Genomic DNA, 17,053 nt, shown 5'->3' on the forward strand with positions numbered 1-17,053 from the left:
GTTTAGACCGTCGTTTTCCGTAGCTCTCGTCGAAAGTAGTATCCTGCCTCGGCTGAACGGCGGGCGCGGGAGGGGAGCCGCTTTGCGCGGGGGCCTCCGGGAAAAGGATACTGTCTTTCCAAAACAGACAATACGTGTTCCTCGTTTTTTAGTACCTTTTCCTTTTTTCTTCTCCCCCGCTCGTACGGCTTTCGTGACTCTTTTCTCAGCTGCAGCCCGGGCTCGGCGCCTCGGCCCGGCGTTCGAGCGAGCGCCTTTCTGCTTCTTCCTTTCCGAGCCGGTGAAAATCTACAAAATGTGCGGAGACGGGGAGATTGCGTTGTCGAGAACCGTTGAAGGAAGCTTCTAAGGCTGTGAAATCGAGCATTTATTGTCGTGTTTTTAAGCTTAGGTGGGTCCTTTCCCGAGTTTGTTTTACAGCTTGCAAGGTAAAAATAGTTTGCACTACTTTTGCAATAAACTCATGAAAAAAACCTAACAGTTTCTGTTTTGGTTTCTTACTGTATATATCTATACAACTAATACTAAAGATTTAGCATAGTGGTTTTCACCTCAAAACATACGACTTGTAACAAGCTCAGAATGCTGTAATTCCTGACAAAATAATGATGTGAATGATATTTTATAAAGTTATTTTGTATGGTGTCAATTTTGTTTTGCCTCATAGTATGTCAATAAAAGAAAGTTCCTCATCTTTACGAGCTTCCGTTGAAGGCCTTTTGCTTGCAGCGGGGCGCTTTCCGCAGCGACCGGGGGTGCTTTGGCCGTAGTCACCGTGGAGCCTTCAGGCTGAGCTGATGGAGAAGAGCGTTCAAGTTCTTGTGTCCTCACCAGGTGGCTGAGGGTGCTCACTGTGCCCCGGGACGCTCCGAGAGGAGTGAAAGAGGGTAAGTGACCTTTAGGAGCCGTCGTCCTTTCGGCGGTTTTGCAAACCTCGGGAGATGGGAGCTTTACGGTCTCCTCAGGCAGCCTGGGTGAGGAGGATCTCCCACGTTATTAAGGCAGCCTTCGCGGAAAACCACCTGGAAGGGGCCAGCTCATGTCCCCCAGCGTCTGGCTTGCTCGGGAGCTGGACTCCAAGCCTAAGTGCTGCGGTGTCCACTAGTGACCTTCAGCAGCCGTGGGGAGCCGGGGACGTAGCAGATAACTATGGTCCTGAGGTGCTTTTGGACCCACCCGGGGAAATTACTGTTAAATACTGTGGGTTATAGCCTGCGTTTTGCAATAGCCCACGAATCCAGCTCTTGATTTCCCGCAAGGGCTAAAGGCCGGCTGCTTGGTGACTGGGAGATGGCGCTTTGAGATCTTACCCTGGTGGGCTGTCGTGCTGGTCAGTGCGCTCACAAGGTATTTCCTTTAGCGTATGAGCCAGCGTTAACGTTAGCGCTTCGTTAGCGCTTCCGGCATCTCTTGGTGGCCGTATCAGTTTTGCTGGAAATAGGATATAGCAGTAAAAGGAGCGAGGGGAGCTGAGAGACGATCAAAGCACCATCAGAGCATTTCCGGAGAGGGACGCCAGGGCACGGACTGCAGCAACAGGGGTCATCGTTGGGGTGAAATGCTGCTGGGGTCGCGCATGTGCTGGCTTAGCAGATCTGCTGGTGGGAGCGGTGGTGGTGGGGAACAGCCACGCAGAAGGACGCTAGATTTGCTCATTGGCTTTACGGGGACACTCAAAGACACCCGTTGAGCAGAGGCTGGAGGAAGGATCTCATCATTCAACCTCTCTGCTTGCTCCCCTCTCCCCAGGTGAGCGTTTTGCAGACGCAGCTGCCCACCAGAGAGGCTGGGTTGGCTGTGGGGCCAGCACAAGGACCTGTTTCATACCAGGCCTGTACCTAAGCAGTCTGGCTCGTCTCAGGCTGCGTAGCCTTGCGGAAAGGGCACGTCCCGCTCTATGGACACAATTGCTCGTGCGCACACCCCATTGCTCGCGCGTGCCTTGTCTCGGGAATTCACGGCCAAGGGCAGAGATGCGCCTCTTGCTTATTCTTGTGCTTTGGACGCATCTTAATTCATCAGGAGACTGATGGTTTGGAGAGGAAGGCGGGGAGGAGAGGAGGGTTCAGACCAGCTGGCTGCAGAACCCGTGAAGTCTTGGTGCTTCCCGCGGGAGCCAGGGGAGGAAGCAGGCCAGGCACCGCCCTTAGAAAGCAGCACAACCATGGCTGGTGTCTTCAGCTCTGGCAGCAGATGGCTCCGAGTCTGTGCGAGGCACGTGTGCATCACGGACCAAGTGCTCAGCGTTCTTGGGGCGGGTGACTCTTCCTTGGGAAGATTTGTGCACGCCCCTCTCCGGTGGCACACAACTCAAGAGCAAGGGAGGCCGGTCCAAGAGCGCAGGCAGAGCTGCTAGCTGGCATGAGACCATTCTTGAGGCAGAAGGGGTTGGGGCTCTTGCACAGTGTCTGACAGGGGTGCTGCTGTGTCACCCAACAAATGCGAGCGCACTCAGGTGACAAGCCATCCAAGTGCCAAATCCAGCCATGGTCACCCCCCCTGCAACTTATGAATAGCGGGAGGTACTCACCTGCCACAGATCTCCATGTACTTTTAATAATTAAAAAAAAAAACCCAAGCCCTTCAACACTATCCTTCTGCATACAGCTTGGGAATTTTGCTGCAGCTAAAGCATCGCTTACTCTTCACTGCAGTGTTCCTGATGCGATTTTTGGGTTATGGTAACTTTGGGAAAAGCTTTTATAGTGCAGCCTGCTTTGATCTTGTAAAGTTTCCTTTGTGGCCCTGCAGCTTTATTCTTCTGCCAGTCTCTGATCTTACTCGTCTAACCCCAATTTTTGCATTGTTCGACCAAAAACGCAGAGTGCGCCAGATTACGCAACTGGCAGCGCTTTCTGCCTTGCATAGCAGGAGCTCGACAGGGAGGACGCAGGGTAGAGCATTTCCTGGCAGCTCTTTCCCATGCCATCCAAATTAGGGCGTTGCAGGAGACCTCTCACTTCCTGGTTGATTAAGGGCAGGCTGCTGCCTAAGCTTATTGGATTTGGAGATTTAGTGCCTTAATAACCTTCTTCCCATGCTTACTTGGAGCAGGGAGCTTGGTTTCACTGCGAGGCAGTGAAGCAAAACAAGTGTCCATCTCTTAACCTCCCGCCATCTGGAGAGCTGCTAGTTGCTTCGATCTCTCTCTAAACATCAGCTGCGCATCTGCAGCGACTCTTGGTTAACGCAGGTAGGACTCCCAAAGCAGGCTAGACCTACTTAGCACTGCTAGTAGAGAAGGCTTCGGAGGGCTCCGAGCATCGCGCAGCTCTTTCTTTGCCCCCTTCCTTTCTAGGGAGATGAACAGCAAGCGCACTAGGTTTGTGCCTTGATCATGTACACGACTGAAGCCGGAAAGAACTGTAGAAAGTCTCTGCATTGTGTCACTTTTCATATAAAACATTTATTTTAAAAAGTTGCATACAAAGTTTTACCTAGGACTGTTGCCATTTCTGTATTTAAAAAAAAAACCACACAAGATAATAATAATAAAAAAAAATCCAGCTCTACCACTCAATTGGCGAAAGGGTTGCTCATTCTCTTGCCATTCAACAACCCACATTCAATAAACTTAAAACAATGTCCATTTCGGTAGAAAACCGCAGACAAATTGCAGAAGTAGAGACTTCACCGGAGAAGAAGATTCTAGATATACATATTTACATCATTATCTAACACTTTTTACCGCTACGGCCGCAGAGCCACATTAGCTATTGGAACGGATCTCATCCTCCAGCCCACTGCTGTGCAGACACGGCTATTTAGGCTGCATTACAGAAGCAGCTTTTTTTTTTTTAAAAAAAAAAAAAAAAAAAGATTTTTTTTTAAAAAAAATGGGCTTAGTCCACTGCTAACGCCCTGGCACTGTTCCAGGGAACTGGGGGACGGTTTGATCAGCTACTGTCTGCCCACAGAGGCAAAGGCAGAGGATTGTAGAGGTCGGGTAAGAAGCCTCCCCTCCCCTCATTTTCCACGCTGGGGAGAGACACGAACTGGGGGAGGACGAGCCTTTGGCCTGAAAGCTGCGCTGCTCCTAAGACGTTTTAGATTTGTTTAACGATTGTCTGAAGAAGTAATTTTAAAAATCGTCCGAGCAAGTTCTGCGGTCAGATTTACAATAACTCTTCTTTCCCCGTCATGCGTCTGGGAGAAGAATTCCATTCTTCAGCAAGGATGAAGTTCAATTTCTAAACTTCTTAAACAAAGCAAAAGCAGATGGCTCAGTGTATAAATATATCCAGCATCTGGATTCTCAGTCGCAAAACCAGCATCCTTTATACAACAGAAAATGGATTAACTATGAAGTAACTCTCTGTCAGCCTTAAGATCCAATGTCCTCTTCAACACTTTCATCTTCGTTGTCTTCCTCATCGTTGTCTTCATCTTCCCCCACTTCTCCATCTCGCTTCTCTTTTTCAAGCATTTTCAGGTATTTGCTAGCTAGGATCTTCTTTGGTAAGATATCTGAAAGGTAGAATTGCTTCTTTTATAGAAAGTTTGAATGCTTAAATTATCTCATTAATACTGCTGCATCCATATCACTACTGAAACACAGTCCAAAAGAGGCAGTTTTTTAAAAATTATTATTATTTTAGGGAGTAACCAGATTATTTACTCTGCCTTATAAACAAGCTGTAAGAAAAGGAGGGAACTGCTCACTTAGGGCACAAGTAATCAAAGATGAGGAATATATTTTATAAAACTGATTACAAACAACTGTGTTTGCTACCTATTCGCTTACATTTTTTTATTTGATGTAAAGGTAAAACAGAGTGCTCAGTTACTTAGCCAGCTTGCACAGATTTAACGGGATAGCTATCCCATTTATGCTCTGTGGAAAAGGCTTTTCTGTGCTCAGAAAGGTATTGTTCAGGGCAATAACGATGGACCTGAGACAAAGCAGGGCTGCAGGCTCTGAAAGCATGTCCACAAGGTGCCCAAGGAAAAACTGGGCTACGAATCTCTCATTCTCAACCCATGCTCTATGCCAATATCTTTTCTAAGTGTTAAAACAAAAATCCCAGTACCACCAAGAAGCGTGCGTGCATGCACACGCATGCACGTGCATCTCCATACACTAAAAAGAGAGAGAGGAACCACAGAATAAATCTCTCCGAGAAAGACGACTTGTAGATTTAAATTTGTAGTTTTTGAGGCCACATAAGTTGGCACCTAAGGATGTAAAATGGTCTCATTTATAGGCTTGAAAGCTTTCGGATGCAGTTATTTGAAGCTAAGAAATGGGTATAGCAACATGCTGAAGGCTGAAGAGCCTTGTGTCATTTTCCAGCACTAGAAAAATCCCAATTCATTAACAAATAAATGTTCTTAGTGATGTAGTTTGAGAGCTACAGCTGAATGTTATTCAGGAGATTAAGGACCAGTAGGAGAATCTTGTCCTTACAGAACTATTCAATGACAGCACCCTTTCATTTCACAGAATCATAGAATGGTTGAGGTTGGAAGGGACCTCTGGAGATCATCTAGTCCAACCCCCCTGCTCAAACAGGGTCACCTAGAGCACGTTGCACAGCATCGCGTCCAGGCGGGTTTTGAAAATCTCCAGAGAAGGAGACTCCACAACCTCTCTGGGCAACCTGTTCCAGTGCTCTGTCATCCTCATTTTCCAAATTACATCCTGGATTTACTATTACTCTATAGATACCTGCAAGGAACTGGAAGGTTTCACACTCTTCCGCAGTATGAGACAGGTCACTGTAAGTGAGAGCACTCTTCTCCTTGCCTCTGCCATGCTTGTAGGAGTACGTAGCCAAATACTGAACGAAAAGCTCCTAGAAATCAAAACAAAATAAACAGTCAAGCAGTGAAGTCATATGCATAGTTGGCAGCAGTTTTCTTTAATCCCCGATTAAAGCCCCCTGTTTGACAGTACATATACCGGGCACTCTGTGCAAAGCCCCGCGGATTTCAGAAAGGCGTAAGGCCCCGATACGGAGCACAGGTCGCAGGCTGGGGCTCCCCTAAGGAGCTTATTTTGTGCTGCTCCGCGAGACTTCCCGCGGCCCAGCGGGCGACACTCGGGACCGGCAAACAGCAGGGGATCGTTCCCACACAGGCCTCATTTCTCGACGGCGCTGGAAGCGGGGGCTTCGGAGTCTCTCCAGACGATGCCCAAAGCCCTTTTACACTACGGCAGCCAGGGGATAAAGGCCGCGGGCAGGAAAGGCCGGAGAGATGCGGCGAGAGCGGCCCGGGGCGGCGGCGCCTCAGCGAGGAGCAGGCCCGGGAGCCCCTCACCGCCGGGCCTGGCCCAGGCACGGCAGGAGAGGGGAGCGAGGGGGAGGGAAGGGGCAGCCGGTACCGTGGCCTTGGCGGTGAGGAAGAGCGCGTCCTGGTTGATGCTGGACACCTCCGGCGAGCTCTTCATGATCACGCGGATGCGCGAAAGGGGCAGCGACACCAGCCGGTTCTCGCCGCCGCTCAGCCTCGCCGCCATCTTCCCCTCCCCCCCGCAAGCGGCGCCGGCCCGTCAACCCCGGCCCGGGGAGAAATGGGCGGCCGCCGCCGCCGCACAGCCCGCTGGGAGCTGTAGTCTTCGGCCGCCAGCGGGACCCCGTGCGCTGCGGCCAGGCTGGCGAGGCCCGGACTGCAAATCCCATGAAGCACCGCTCTCCCGGAGGGAGGACCACAAGTCCCATGGTGCACCTCGCCCAGCGCTGGGAGGTGGGAGGACTGCCCTTCCCGTGATGCACCCGCCGGCCTTGAGGCGATGGCGGCGCCAGGCGCCCGGAGCCGCTGCGGCACGGCTCGGGGCTGCGCTTTCCCCGGGCGCCGGGGGGCTTCGGGTGCCAGTCCCGGGATGGGATGGGATGGGATGGGATGGGATTGGGGGGGGGCCCTGGCGCCTTCCTGCGGCCCCTCCGCACGGGCCGTAGCCCCAGGCGGGCGCTGGAGTGTCGGAGCAGCCCAGCCTGCATCTATCCCAATTACAGGCCAGGCTGCAAAATGATTAATTAAACTGTAATTACAGGCGGCTAAACACCTCCGTGGCTGCTGTAGTACAGCGAGAGGGAGTGCTGCGACGCTGGGAGGTATGTGGAGGTGTGGAGAGCACAGGGAAGCGGTTAAATGGTGATGGGGCTGTGTGTTTATTATTAATTAGCACATTCACCATATACCTGAATACGCAGCAGCGCATCGTCTCCTGCTCAGGTGACTCGTGTCCCGCTTTCCAGCGACTGGCGTCAGCTCAGGCCCCCTGAAGGCAGCGGGGGTTTTGCCCTTGACCCTGTCGGACCCAAGATTTCATGTGCGCCTGTGGGGGTGAGACCCACCGTCCCCCCCCCCGAGGGCAGCCTGGCGCTTCCAGAAATGATGATGCGGTGTTTGCATTTCATTAATGTCTTTATTCAGGAGTTTTCGATGTGCTTTGTGAGCAATATGCCCGATCGCGTGTGTTTGTAAGAAGTCTGCTAAGGTGACTTGATCGCTGCTTAATAGAGAGAAGCATGGAGGCTTTTCTATAGCACGCAGAAATAGTACACATTGAATTTGGGGCAGAAAGTGTCAATAAAGAATCATAAATTGAAAATACAGGGAATTTGTTAGCAGGATATAACTAGCTTTGTGGGTTTTGCTCAGTTTTGGGACAAGGCTTTCATACAGCTGATTTTTTTGGTTATTAATGAAAGACAGCACCTTCAGCACATGTCCACACCACAGTGCAAGGATGACGTGGCAGTACCAGCACTACTGTATTTGGAGACATCTTTTCTGATTAGTTTTTAAAGACAATCTGTATCTCTTAGACTGCAAGAATCCCTTGAGGGTACAATTTCTTTGACGCTGTTCTCTGTAAGTTATGTCTAAAGCAAAGCATAACGTACTGTGATGCTCTGCTGCTATTTTGCAGGCTCAGTTTCTTCTTTGATCCTTATCCACTTGTGACATCTTGTGGAAACACTCGACATTACTATGACAGCGAATACCGCTCATATCGTTCATGATTTCAATATATGTGCAAAAGTCCATGAAACTACCAAAATTTCTGACTGTATTGAGCCATTTGGCTATGGGTTTGGGAGCCATATAGATCCTGTAGGAGCTAGGCGCCTGTTACTGATCCTTTTGCTCAGCAGTGGACGATGCAGCGTAAGGTGGTCCGGGCAAATCGGGACCCGCTCAGTCTTGCCTGGCTCCTGTGCTACTATGAGCCTTATCCCTTCGCCCACCCAGCGCGCCCGGACTCACGGCGCGTGGGACACCTCTGTCGTCCGTCAGCACTGTGCCGGGGAGAGGAAGGCATTGGACTGACGGAGGACGGGAGTGGGACCACAGCAAACTCCAGGCATCTCTCCCTTCCCATGGCGAACGTCGCTTTGGTTCGCAGGAGGCAGAAGCACAGCGCGGAACACAAGGTGGATGTGTACACACTCTGAGGACACCATTATATTGCAATATTATTGGCACTTGATAATTATTTTTAGTACATTTTGAAGTGGCAAAATTACTGTGGTACCAGCGACTGCCTGAACCTGTTCCTCATTCGGAAAAAACCCCAACCCATGTAGCAGTTCAAACTAGAATTATTTCTTTTGAATCAGAACTGAGTTGGTACTGTTACTAGGAATTATTTTTTAAACCTGACTTGAAACCTGGCTAAAATAAGTATCTCTCATGATGAATTCAAAACAAGTTTGGCAGAAAACTAATATGTGCCAGCGGAAATCTGTTCAGCATAGGGCCTGGTTGCACCGATTGCAAACCGCAGAGCAGTGTCACATCATGGTCTCTCCCTTCCTACTCCTGCTTGAGTCACTAGTCCTCCTTTTTGCTGTGCTTTGCAGACTTGAATAGGAACCTGCTCAGTGCAGGTACTTTTGCGCTTAATGAGCGATAACTACATTGTGTCTAATGGAAAGGAGTGACCAGAGCTACAATTCTTCTTGTCCCATAGTGAGGAATTGTTCCTTGTCGCTGCCACCTGCCTACCTGAGCTTCCCTGCAGCAATCTCATTTATTTCACTCTAGATATAGGTGTCTCTGGGTTGTGTATGGACATGCACAAGTTTCCCAGGAAAAGACAGATCAGACACCTTCCGCTCCCCCCTCTCTCTCATTCCCCTCCTGCAGTTTGTACTCTCAGTGCAGTGCCACAGCTTCTGTTGAGCTTCTCAAGCTCTGCTTCGTTTTTAGGGCATCGGAGAGAACCGGCGGCACTGTGTTAACAGGATAGGGATTGTGCAGGCTCCGCAGAACGGGAGGCTGGGACTAAAGCCTTTTCCTCGCTGCAGGCTCACCCTCTAGCATGGCCATCTTAATTTATTATCTGTGAGGCAGTGCATTATAAATCCCAGGTTACTGGTATGAATTATTAGTGTTCTGAACCAGAACAAAACTGGAACAAAATCATTCATGGGCTGAATCTGAAGCAGAACCTAACTGAAGAAAAATTACTGATTTGGCTTTCTAATTTACTAGTTTGACTTCTACTGTCCTCTCTTGAGTGGAAACAGAGCAATTGTGGTAGTAAAACTTCCTGCTCCAATAAATAATTGGTCTGCTCAAACAGGGACAGAGCTCATTCATAGGTACTAGTGAGCTGCCTGAAACCAGAAAAGCATGTTGAATCTTTGAAAAATACTTTTCTGTATCAGACCTTTATTGTATGGTATTAAAAATCATGATAAACATGATGTATCAGAATTCCCCATGGAAGGGAATCTGGAGAAGGTGTCTGCAGAATTCCCCAAAGTTACTGAGATACGTTAAAGTACTATCAGATAAAGAGCAAGTATATTATAGAAAGAACATGAAGCAATTCTAGCTGCACTGAAGCTCTTCCAATTATTCCAGAGAGAATATAATGAAGACTGCAAATTGCTTGACAAAACCAAAAAAGTTCAGGAATACATTTTCTTTACACAAAAGCAGAGCATAGCTAAAAAATTGACCATTACATTGCAGAGTGACATTTTAAAACTAACCCATGTGCATTTAAGAAGTGCATTAAGACTAATTAGAGATTGAATTATTTATGATCTGTAATCAGAAACAAGACTGTTGGCACTGACCATTATGTCGTGAAGAACAGTGGGAAAGTGCTGGACTAGTGAAAAAATGTGTTTGTGTCAGTGAACAAGGGAGGAAGCTGGAGTCAATCTGACAAAGCATAAACACGGTATATGGATAAGCAATTGGCACATACTGCAGTAAATGTAAAGATACATTAAAAGAAAAAGCTGTTTAGCACAAAAATGCATACCATCACAAAAGACATCATTAACTATGCCGCATCTGAAGCACAGCAATACAAAAGCAGCATTCACAAATAATGGAAACAGTTTATGACAAAGGTTATGATGAAGCAGCAGCATTGTCTTGCACAAGGCAAAAAAAAAGCGATTGTGAAGGCATTTGATGAAGTGTTATTGAGTGGGGATATATAAAGTTGGGTTATACTTAAAGTAAGAGATAAAGCTGAGCCACTGGTAAATTAGATGTTAACGCACAAATGCAAACAGCAAATGATTGAATTGACAATGGTCACTTTAATATATCTAAACATTTTGACGTGTCAGGTAAGACTTGGTGCAGAGTTCCTCCATCAGAACAGCTGAAAGGATGAAGATTTTCAACTTTAAAAATGTTTGAATGGAAGCCAGGTTTTTAGGCAGACAATGATCTTCCATTTCCAGTTTTGATAGATACCCATTTAGGGAACTTCTCTGCAGACTTGCTTCACCACCTGGGATTATTCAGTATATTATATACCTGCATCCTGGCGTAGCTTTACAGCAATGTCAAAGCTCTAAATCACAGTGTTTACACAGCCACAATCATTTCCTAGAGATGCTAAAATATTAGATGTTGCAATTTACATCTAGTCGTAACTCTGGATTTCTGCAAGCCATATTGTATCACCATCATCTTTTTGTATGGTAGGAAAAAAATGAAACAACAAAAAAACTGCTGACGCTACTCTGTACCATTGGTTGGAGGGGGTTTCAGACACACTTTTGACATAGTTCATGAATAGTAATGAGCGTTGGCTCTGTTCACGTGAGACCAAATCCTTAAGGTGCTTTGGTATCACTGATACCACAACTAAATATGTCAACATTTGCCACCCAGTTAGTACCTGCATCATGATTGTAGAACTAAACATAGCAATCACATTTCAGTGAGGAACACTCCCAGTCACATTCTTGGCAAAATTATGTGACTGAAAAATGATTATTTTGTTTATTAAAAACTGTCATCCTCTACCCCCTCCATCCTAAATTTGGCTAAGTTTGATCATGCCTGTCTTCCTTCCCAAAGAGGATGTGCAGCTTCCTACCCTTCTTTCCTTCTGAAACAGAATGGCTCTATTTGAAAACTGTAGTTTAATCTGTATTATCTCTGAATTACTGTTAAATCAATTTACACCAGTTAAAGGAATACCATCTAAAAGCAATTGCCTGTCCATAATCTTCAAATAAGCGTTAATGCTATTGAAGTTAACTTTTGCTTTTCAATCCACAGTCCTTATCAGCCTGAATTTTTCAGTCACAATTGTTTCCCACAGTGAATAATTCAGGATTACAGGTTTCTAGAACATAGCTAAAACTATTAAACTATATGCTAGCTGCGAAGATGAGAGATTTATGTCTTAAACTTCCATTAGGACAGAACCTAATGCTGTGACACGTTGTCCTACAGTGGCCAGTTTTGCAATGCCTTAGGGCATCAGACGGCTCTTGGGATCCAAAGCATTTTGGAGGAGGTGAAAGAAAACAGTATTAGTGGCTCTTTGATTACTAGAGTGGCTCTTGAACACAGTCTCAAGACCTTTAATTGATTGTGAATCAGTATATGGGGCTAAAACAGAAGGTGAATAGGAGGGTCCAGTTCTCTGCTGCCCCTTGTTGCTGCCCAGCATGGCAGAATGGGTGCGCACAGACCACTTCCAACTTCCGAGAGCAATAAGGAGGCTGAATTAAACTGCACCAGCTAGTTACAGTCCCTAGGGGAGCATCTGCCTGCACAGGCTTGTTGGAGTGCCCCTACCTTTAAGTCCTGATATGCTCCTTTCTTCTCCTACAGGCATCTGCACTGGGAAAGTAGAGACAGGGAAGCTGAGTACCCCATCGTGCCAGAGATATTGCAAACTGGGAGGCAGAGAGCAGTTTTCACTTCCATGGCTTGGGCTGATAGCTGTGGTGGTGGTGGGGGTGCGTAAGAACAGATCAGGCAGTGAGATGGTTTGGTTGATGATCTGGCTTGATAAATGGATAAAATACTCGGGCCAAGCGTCTCCATGGGGAATGACATGGCAGCAGGCGTCTCTTCTACGGGGAAAACGAGTAGCATGTTGGAAGCAAACGTGGCATCCAGGGACACATGTCTGCTCTCCTGGATTTCTGTGGAATACAAAAAACCCCAGCCTTGTAAAGTGAGGCAAAGGTTGTGAGAGGTTTTGGGTGTTTTGTAAGCAGGGATGTATTTTAAAAAAAGTAAAACTGTTGTAGAAAAGTCTGGTTGCGGAGTGTTGATTTCCAGTTCTCTCCATAGTTGTCAAGAGGCCACTAATGTGCAAAGAAGTAAGTCTGCAATATATCCCTTGTGTCTTCACATGCATCTGTAAAGCTAAAAAACGCGGTGCTTTCTAAGGAGAGACACCTGTCAGCTGAGAAATCTCCAGCTCCTTTTATCACAGAGGCTTTTGACTTGTCACTGAGAAATATATGTTTTCAGGTTATTCAAATAATTATCAAGCTAAATGGTTTAAGACAATTCATTTATCTACATTTATATATAATATTTGTGTGTTGGAAGTAGGTTTGGGCTCCTATGACCCTTCCCAAAGCCTTTAATCTTTCCTCAGCAATATACTTGTGACAAGGTCTCAAGGATGAGCTGTAAGGGGGCCATATTAACAATAATTAACTTAAATGAGGTTTTCTGTCTAAAGCCAGTAGTTAACTGTGTTTTTTATTATCCCCAAAGTGTTTGTATAATAACTAGTTCTAAAATTGTTTGTTTTAGAAAAGTTAAACGCAGAGGTAATTCGACTCATTTTCGTTGGTCTGTTTTTCGGGAAGGGATACGTTTGCACCACTCGCATGAACCATCTGTTGAAGAAATGAAATGGTGACGTTCTTTGGGCTGCCTGCGTGAAGAAGTTCCCCCTATCAAAAGCCAACGTTTTATCAGACTCGCTCGTGGACAGAAGGTTTATAATTTCATAGCGATTTTAAGTTAAATTGACTGTCAAGATTCTGGATTACAGCAAATTCCTCAGCACGTAGTGGAGCGTAAAATGGGAGGAGGTGTAAGTACCGAGAAGCGTGGCACCAACTAAGAGCCTTCCGTTTGGAAAGCAAGCTGGAAGGATGTCCTCTGGGTGCCCTGGCACGGGTCCGTCCTGCCGACTCTTGGCTGAGAGAAAAAACAAGGGATACGCTGAGAATTAGTCTCAATGTGGCTAGCTGTTGTAATGAGGTGTGACAACACCTCGCTTTTCTTCACCAAACCTTGGACCCGGTTCCTTCACTTTGTATTTTAGTAGAATATAACGTGGTCTGTTTTGCGCTTGAAAATCGCCTGATTTCAGAGGTATATTTGGCAAATACCGAGACATGAGACATGCCATTCCCACCCTAGCTGTAACTTGGATCTCCTGTGCGATTAAGACTACCTTCTCATATAAGGTACATCTTCCCAGGCTCTCAGGATTTTTGTTCTTTAAGCTCGAAGGTGCTGAATGCTCATTCGAGGAGAAGGTTGCCCCAAGTAAGCGTCAGAGTAGTTGTCAACTGGACGATAAGGAGAGATCCTGGCAGCTGGCCATGAGAAATCACTCTTATTTCGGTGACAGCCCGATTTACGAACCGACGGACAAGCAAGGCCTCCCTGCTCCCTGAATAAACACCATTTCCCGGAGCCACCGGCCGCTCCTTTCTGCCAGTTTTGTCGCCCCTGGGGCCGCGCGGGGGAGGGGCGCGGCGCCGCCCGCCAACGGCTCCACCGCCTCCTCACAGCGTCGCCCGCCAACGGTGCCGCCGCCTCCTCACAGCGCCGCCCGCCCGGGGAACAACGGCTCTGCGCATGCGCCGCCCGGCGGCGGGGGGGCGGGGCGACGCCGGGCCCGCCCATTGCCGTCAGTTCCGCCCCGCCCCGCCCCGCCCCGCCCCTCCGGCGTGTCCGGCAGCAGAAGGAGGCGGGGGCGGTTCCTGTCCCGGCTGTGAGTGCCTCCCCCCTCCCCCCCCCGCCCCGCGCTACCCACCTGCTCCTGCCCCGCGCGCGCGCACGCGGGGGGGGGGGAAGGGGGCGGCCGCCTCCCCCTGTGGGGCCGCTCCCCGCCGTGCCCCCCCCTTTCCCCCGCGGGGCTGCGAGTCGGTGGGCCGGGGGGGGGGAGCTGCTCGTTTTTCCTTTTTTTTAATTTTTATTTTTTTTGGGAAAAACAACGTGTATTTTTCCCGGCCAAACTTCGCCGCGCCCGGAGCGTGGAAACGAAAGCGCCCGCGGAGCGGAGCGGCGGGCGCCGCCGTCGCCCCCTCACGGGCTCGGCCGTGGGGACCCCGGAGCGCCGGGAGCGGCGCGATAGGCGCCGCCCCCCCCGCCCCGCCGCGCGCGCCCGGCGGCCGTTGGCCGTTAGCCGCGCTTCTCTGCGCTGTGAGGGGAGCGGGCGAGGGGGGGGTCGAGGGGGGCTCGGAGGAACAGGTGTCCCTTGCTTTGTGCCGTCTGTAATTAAAAAAAACACCCTTGAAACAGCTTCTTTCGCCACCTGCATGCCTGCGCACAACACTCCTTTTCTTGGTTCTGGTTGGTAAAGCAATTAGTGTCGTTGTGCTGCCTCCCCCCCCCATACGTACATTTTTAGAGGGTATTTTGAAGCTGAAATCCACCAGCAGGTCTGCGGTCCAGGAGGCCTCAGAGGAGATAAAATGTTTTAGCTGTGCACGTCTTCTTTTAAGACACAGCCGCAGTAGTACAGTCGGTTTTAGAGCTCAGAGGGGAAGGAATTTTAGATATTTAAACATAAAGGAAGAAGTAGTTGCCTGGTCCTGATAAACCTGCGTGGGTTTTGAGAAAATAATGGCTTCAGTTCTGCTGGAAGAAGTATTCTGGACCTGATTTCCACCTGGCCTTGTGAAAAGCTTTGGCAGCTGTATGGTCATTCTGATTTGGCATTAGTCTACCCTTCACCTTACCCAATTTTCGGTGTTTCCGCAAGGTGTATTGTGGAGACAGACTGGAGAGTCCAAGTCTCAGAAGAGGCCTGTGCTGAGGTTTCGGCAAACATTTGGTCTGTGGCAGTGGTAGATTAAGAGTAGCTAGAGATTCTTCACTGCCCCGTGGGCTTCTGCAGGTTTGCGTTGCTTGCACAGTTACTCGTATAGCTGCACAGGGAATAGGATCTGGGTGAAGAACAAAACTTACAAACTTTTGTTCGTGGTTGTATGGCTGTGTGACTAAGAGCGCTCTATTTAACTTTGTGGCATTGAAAATTTAATAAAATTATGAAAGAAAGTATCGCAGAGCAAATAGTGTTTTAACTTGAAAAAGGGAGAAGAGAATAGAACAGTTAAGTATGAAAGAAGTTTAAAGGAGTGCATAATATACAGAATGTAGAAATGTTTAGAACCACAGTCCTCGATTCAGCAGCCACGGGTACATCTGAGTGTTTAAAAAAATAATAATCGTTTTTCTTTTATTAGCCCGCAGTTGATGCAAAATGAGTGTTCCTGACTACATGCAGTGTGCTGAGGACCATCAGACTCTCCTGGTTGTGGTTCAGCCAATTGGTATTGTACCAGAAGAGAGCTTCTTTAGGATCTACAAGCGAATTTCAGCAGTGAGTCAAGTTAACGTGCGCGACTCTCAGCGTGTGTTGTATATCCGTTATAGGCACCATTATCCGCCAGAGAATAATGAATGGGGGGATTTTCAGACGCACCGCAAAGTTGTGGGGCTGATAACTATTACAGACTGTTCTTCTGCAAAGGACTGGCCTCAGACTTTTGAAAAATTCCATCTTCAGAAGGAAATGTATGGTTCTACACTGTATGATTCCCGGTTGTTTGTCTTCGGACTTCAGGGAGAGATTGCAGAGCAGCCACGCACAGATGTGGCGTTTTATCCCAGTTATGATGAATGTGAGACTGTGGAGAAGAGAATAGAAGATTTTATTGAATCCCTCTTCATTGTGTTGGAATCGAAGCGACTTGACAGAGCCACTGATAAGTCTGGAGACAAGATCCCACTACTCTGTGTTCCTTTTGAAAAGAAGGATTTTGTAGGTCTGGACACAGATAGTAGGTAAGCAGCTATTTTTATCAGCTGACAGGTTTTGAAAAACGTATGTGGCAATTGCTAGCCCCTAGAGTAAGCCTATTAGAAAGGACAAAGCATACTTTGTTACTGCAGAGGTCACGCCCCTGTTTTATTGTGTGTGTCTGCTGTAATTTAAGAGAACTTAATTTGCTGTCTGACTATATTTGATGTTTTGCGTTTATCTGTATAAATATTTATGAGGCTAATCAAATAGTAGGAAGAAGTCACAGAAGAGATTTGACAGATTCCACTACAATGAGACTTTTTACTGAAAAAATAAATATTTTATAGATATACAGTATTAATAAAGAAATTCAATTAACATTGACAAAATTAATTTTATATTTTTTGTAGTAATATTTGAGTTATCATACCTACTGTGGTTTTTTTTCCACAAGACTCTTCTTTTTTATGCTATGAAATAGTGATCATACGATTTTGCTAAGTTCAGCGTCTTGCCCTATCTTTCTTCTTTTCTTTAATTATTTGATGTTCTTGACCCATCTTGTTTTGCTACCATTCCATTCACAATTGTTATCTTTGTGCAGAGGTTTTGTCTATGTTATAGTTTTTATTTTTAATTCCCATCACATCACTCCCTCCTAACCGTTTGCATGCTCAGCTTTCAGATTTGAGTGTTGCATAGTTCTGGTGTTAGGGATTAGTAATTCTGGGTTGCTAGCTACAGGCAGATGCAAAATCTATTTGACTCCACTGTTCAAAGGCAAATCCAAAGTAAGAAATCAAACATTTTCCTATCGTCTTGGAG

General features: G+C 47.4%; 2 protein-coding genes across 4 annotated transcripts in view; one reads left to right on the top strand and one right to left on the bottom strand.

The window, feature by feature from the left end:
* Positions 1 to 3,807: 3,807 nt before the first annotated feature.
* Positions 3,808 to 6,487, bottom strand: CHRAC1 (chromatin accessibility complex subunit 1). The gene is made up of 3 exons (XM_067290118.1): positions 6,326 to 6,487; positions 5,669 to 5,795; positions 3,808 to 4,467 (listed from the first exon to the last, which is right to left on the bottom strand). The coding sequence occupies exons 1-3, from the start codon at positions 6,458 to 6,460 to the stop codon at positions 4,325 to 4,327; spliced, it is 405 nt and encodes a 134-aa protein (XP_067146219.1). The 5' UTR covers positions 6,461 to 6,487; the 3' UTR covers positions 3,808 to 4,324.
* A 7,664-nt stretch (positions 6,488 to 14,151) lies between these two features.
* The window catches only part of TRAPPC9 (trafficking protein particle complex subunit 9), a 461,063-nt gene continuing 458,161 nt past the window's right edge, over positions 14,152 to 17,053 (top strand). For all 3 annotated transcript variants that reach the window (XM_067290119.1, XM_067290120.1, XM_067290121.1), the window contains exons 1-2: positions 14,152 to 14,191; positions 15,669 to 16,269. In XM_067290119.1, coding sequence (XP_067146220.1) covers positions 15,686 to 16,269 — 584 coding nt within the window. In that variant the 5' untranslated portion in view covers positions 14,152 to 14,191; positions 15,669 to 15,685. The remainder of the gene's footprint in view (positions 14,192 to 15,668; positions 16,270 to 17,053) is intronic.

This window comes from Apteryx mantelli, chromosome 2 (genome assembly GCF_036417845.1).
Source record: "Apteryx mantelli isolate bAptMan1 chromosome 2, bAptMan1.hap1, whole genome shotgun sequence".
NCBI lineage: Eukaryota > Metazoa > Chordata > Aves > Apterygiformes > Apterygidae > Apteryx > Apteryx mantelli.

Coding starts and splice junctions, on each gene's coding strand:
- CHRAC1 (XM_067290118.1), bottom strand. CDS start 6,460: ATGGCGGCGAGGCTGAGCGGCGGCGAGAACCGGCTGGTGTCGCTGCCC. Junction 5,796..6,325: donor TCCTCACCGCCAAGGCCACG/GTACCGGCTGCC, acceptor TTTGATTTCTAG/GAGCTTTTCGTTCAGTATTT. Junction 4,468..5,668: donor AACCTTCCAGTTCCTTGCAG/GTATCTATAGAG, acceptor TCTACCTTTCAG/ATATCTTACCAAAGAAGATC.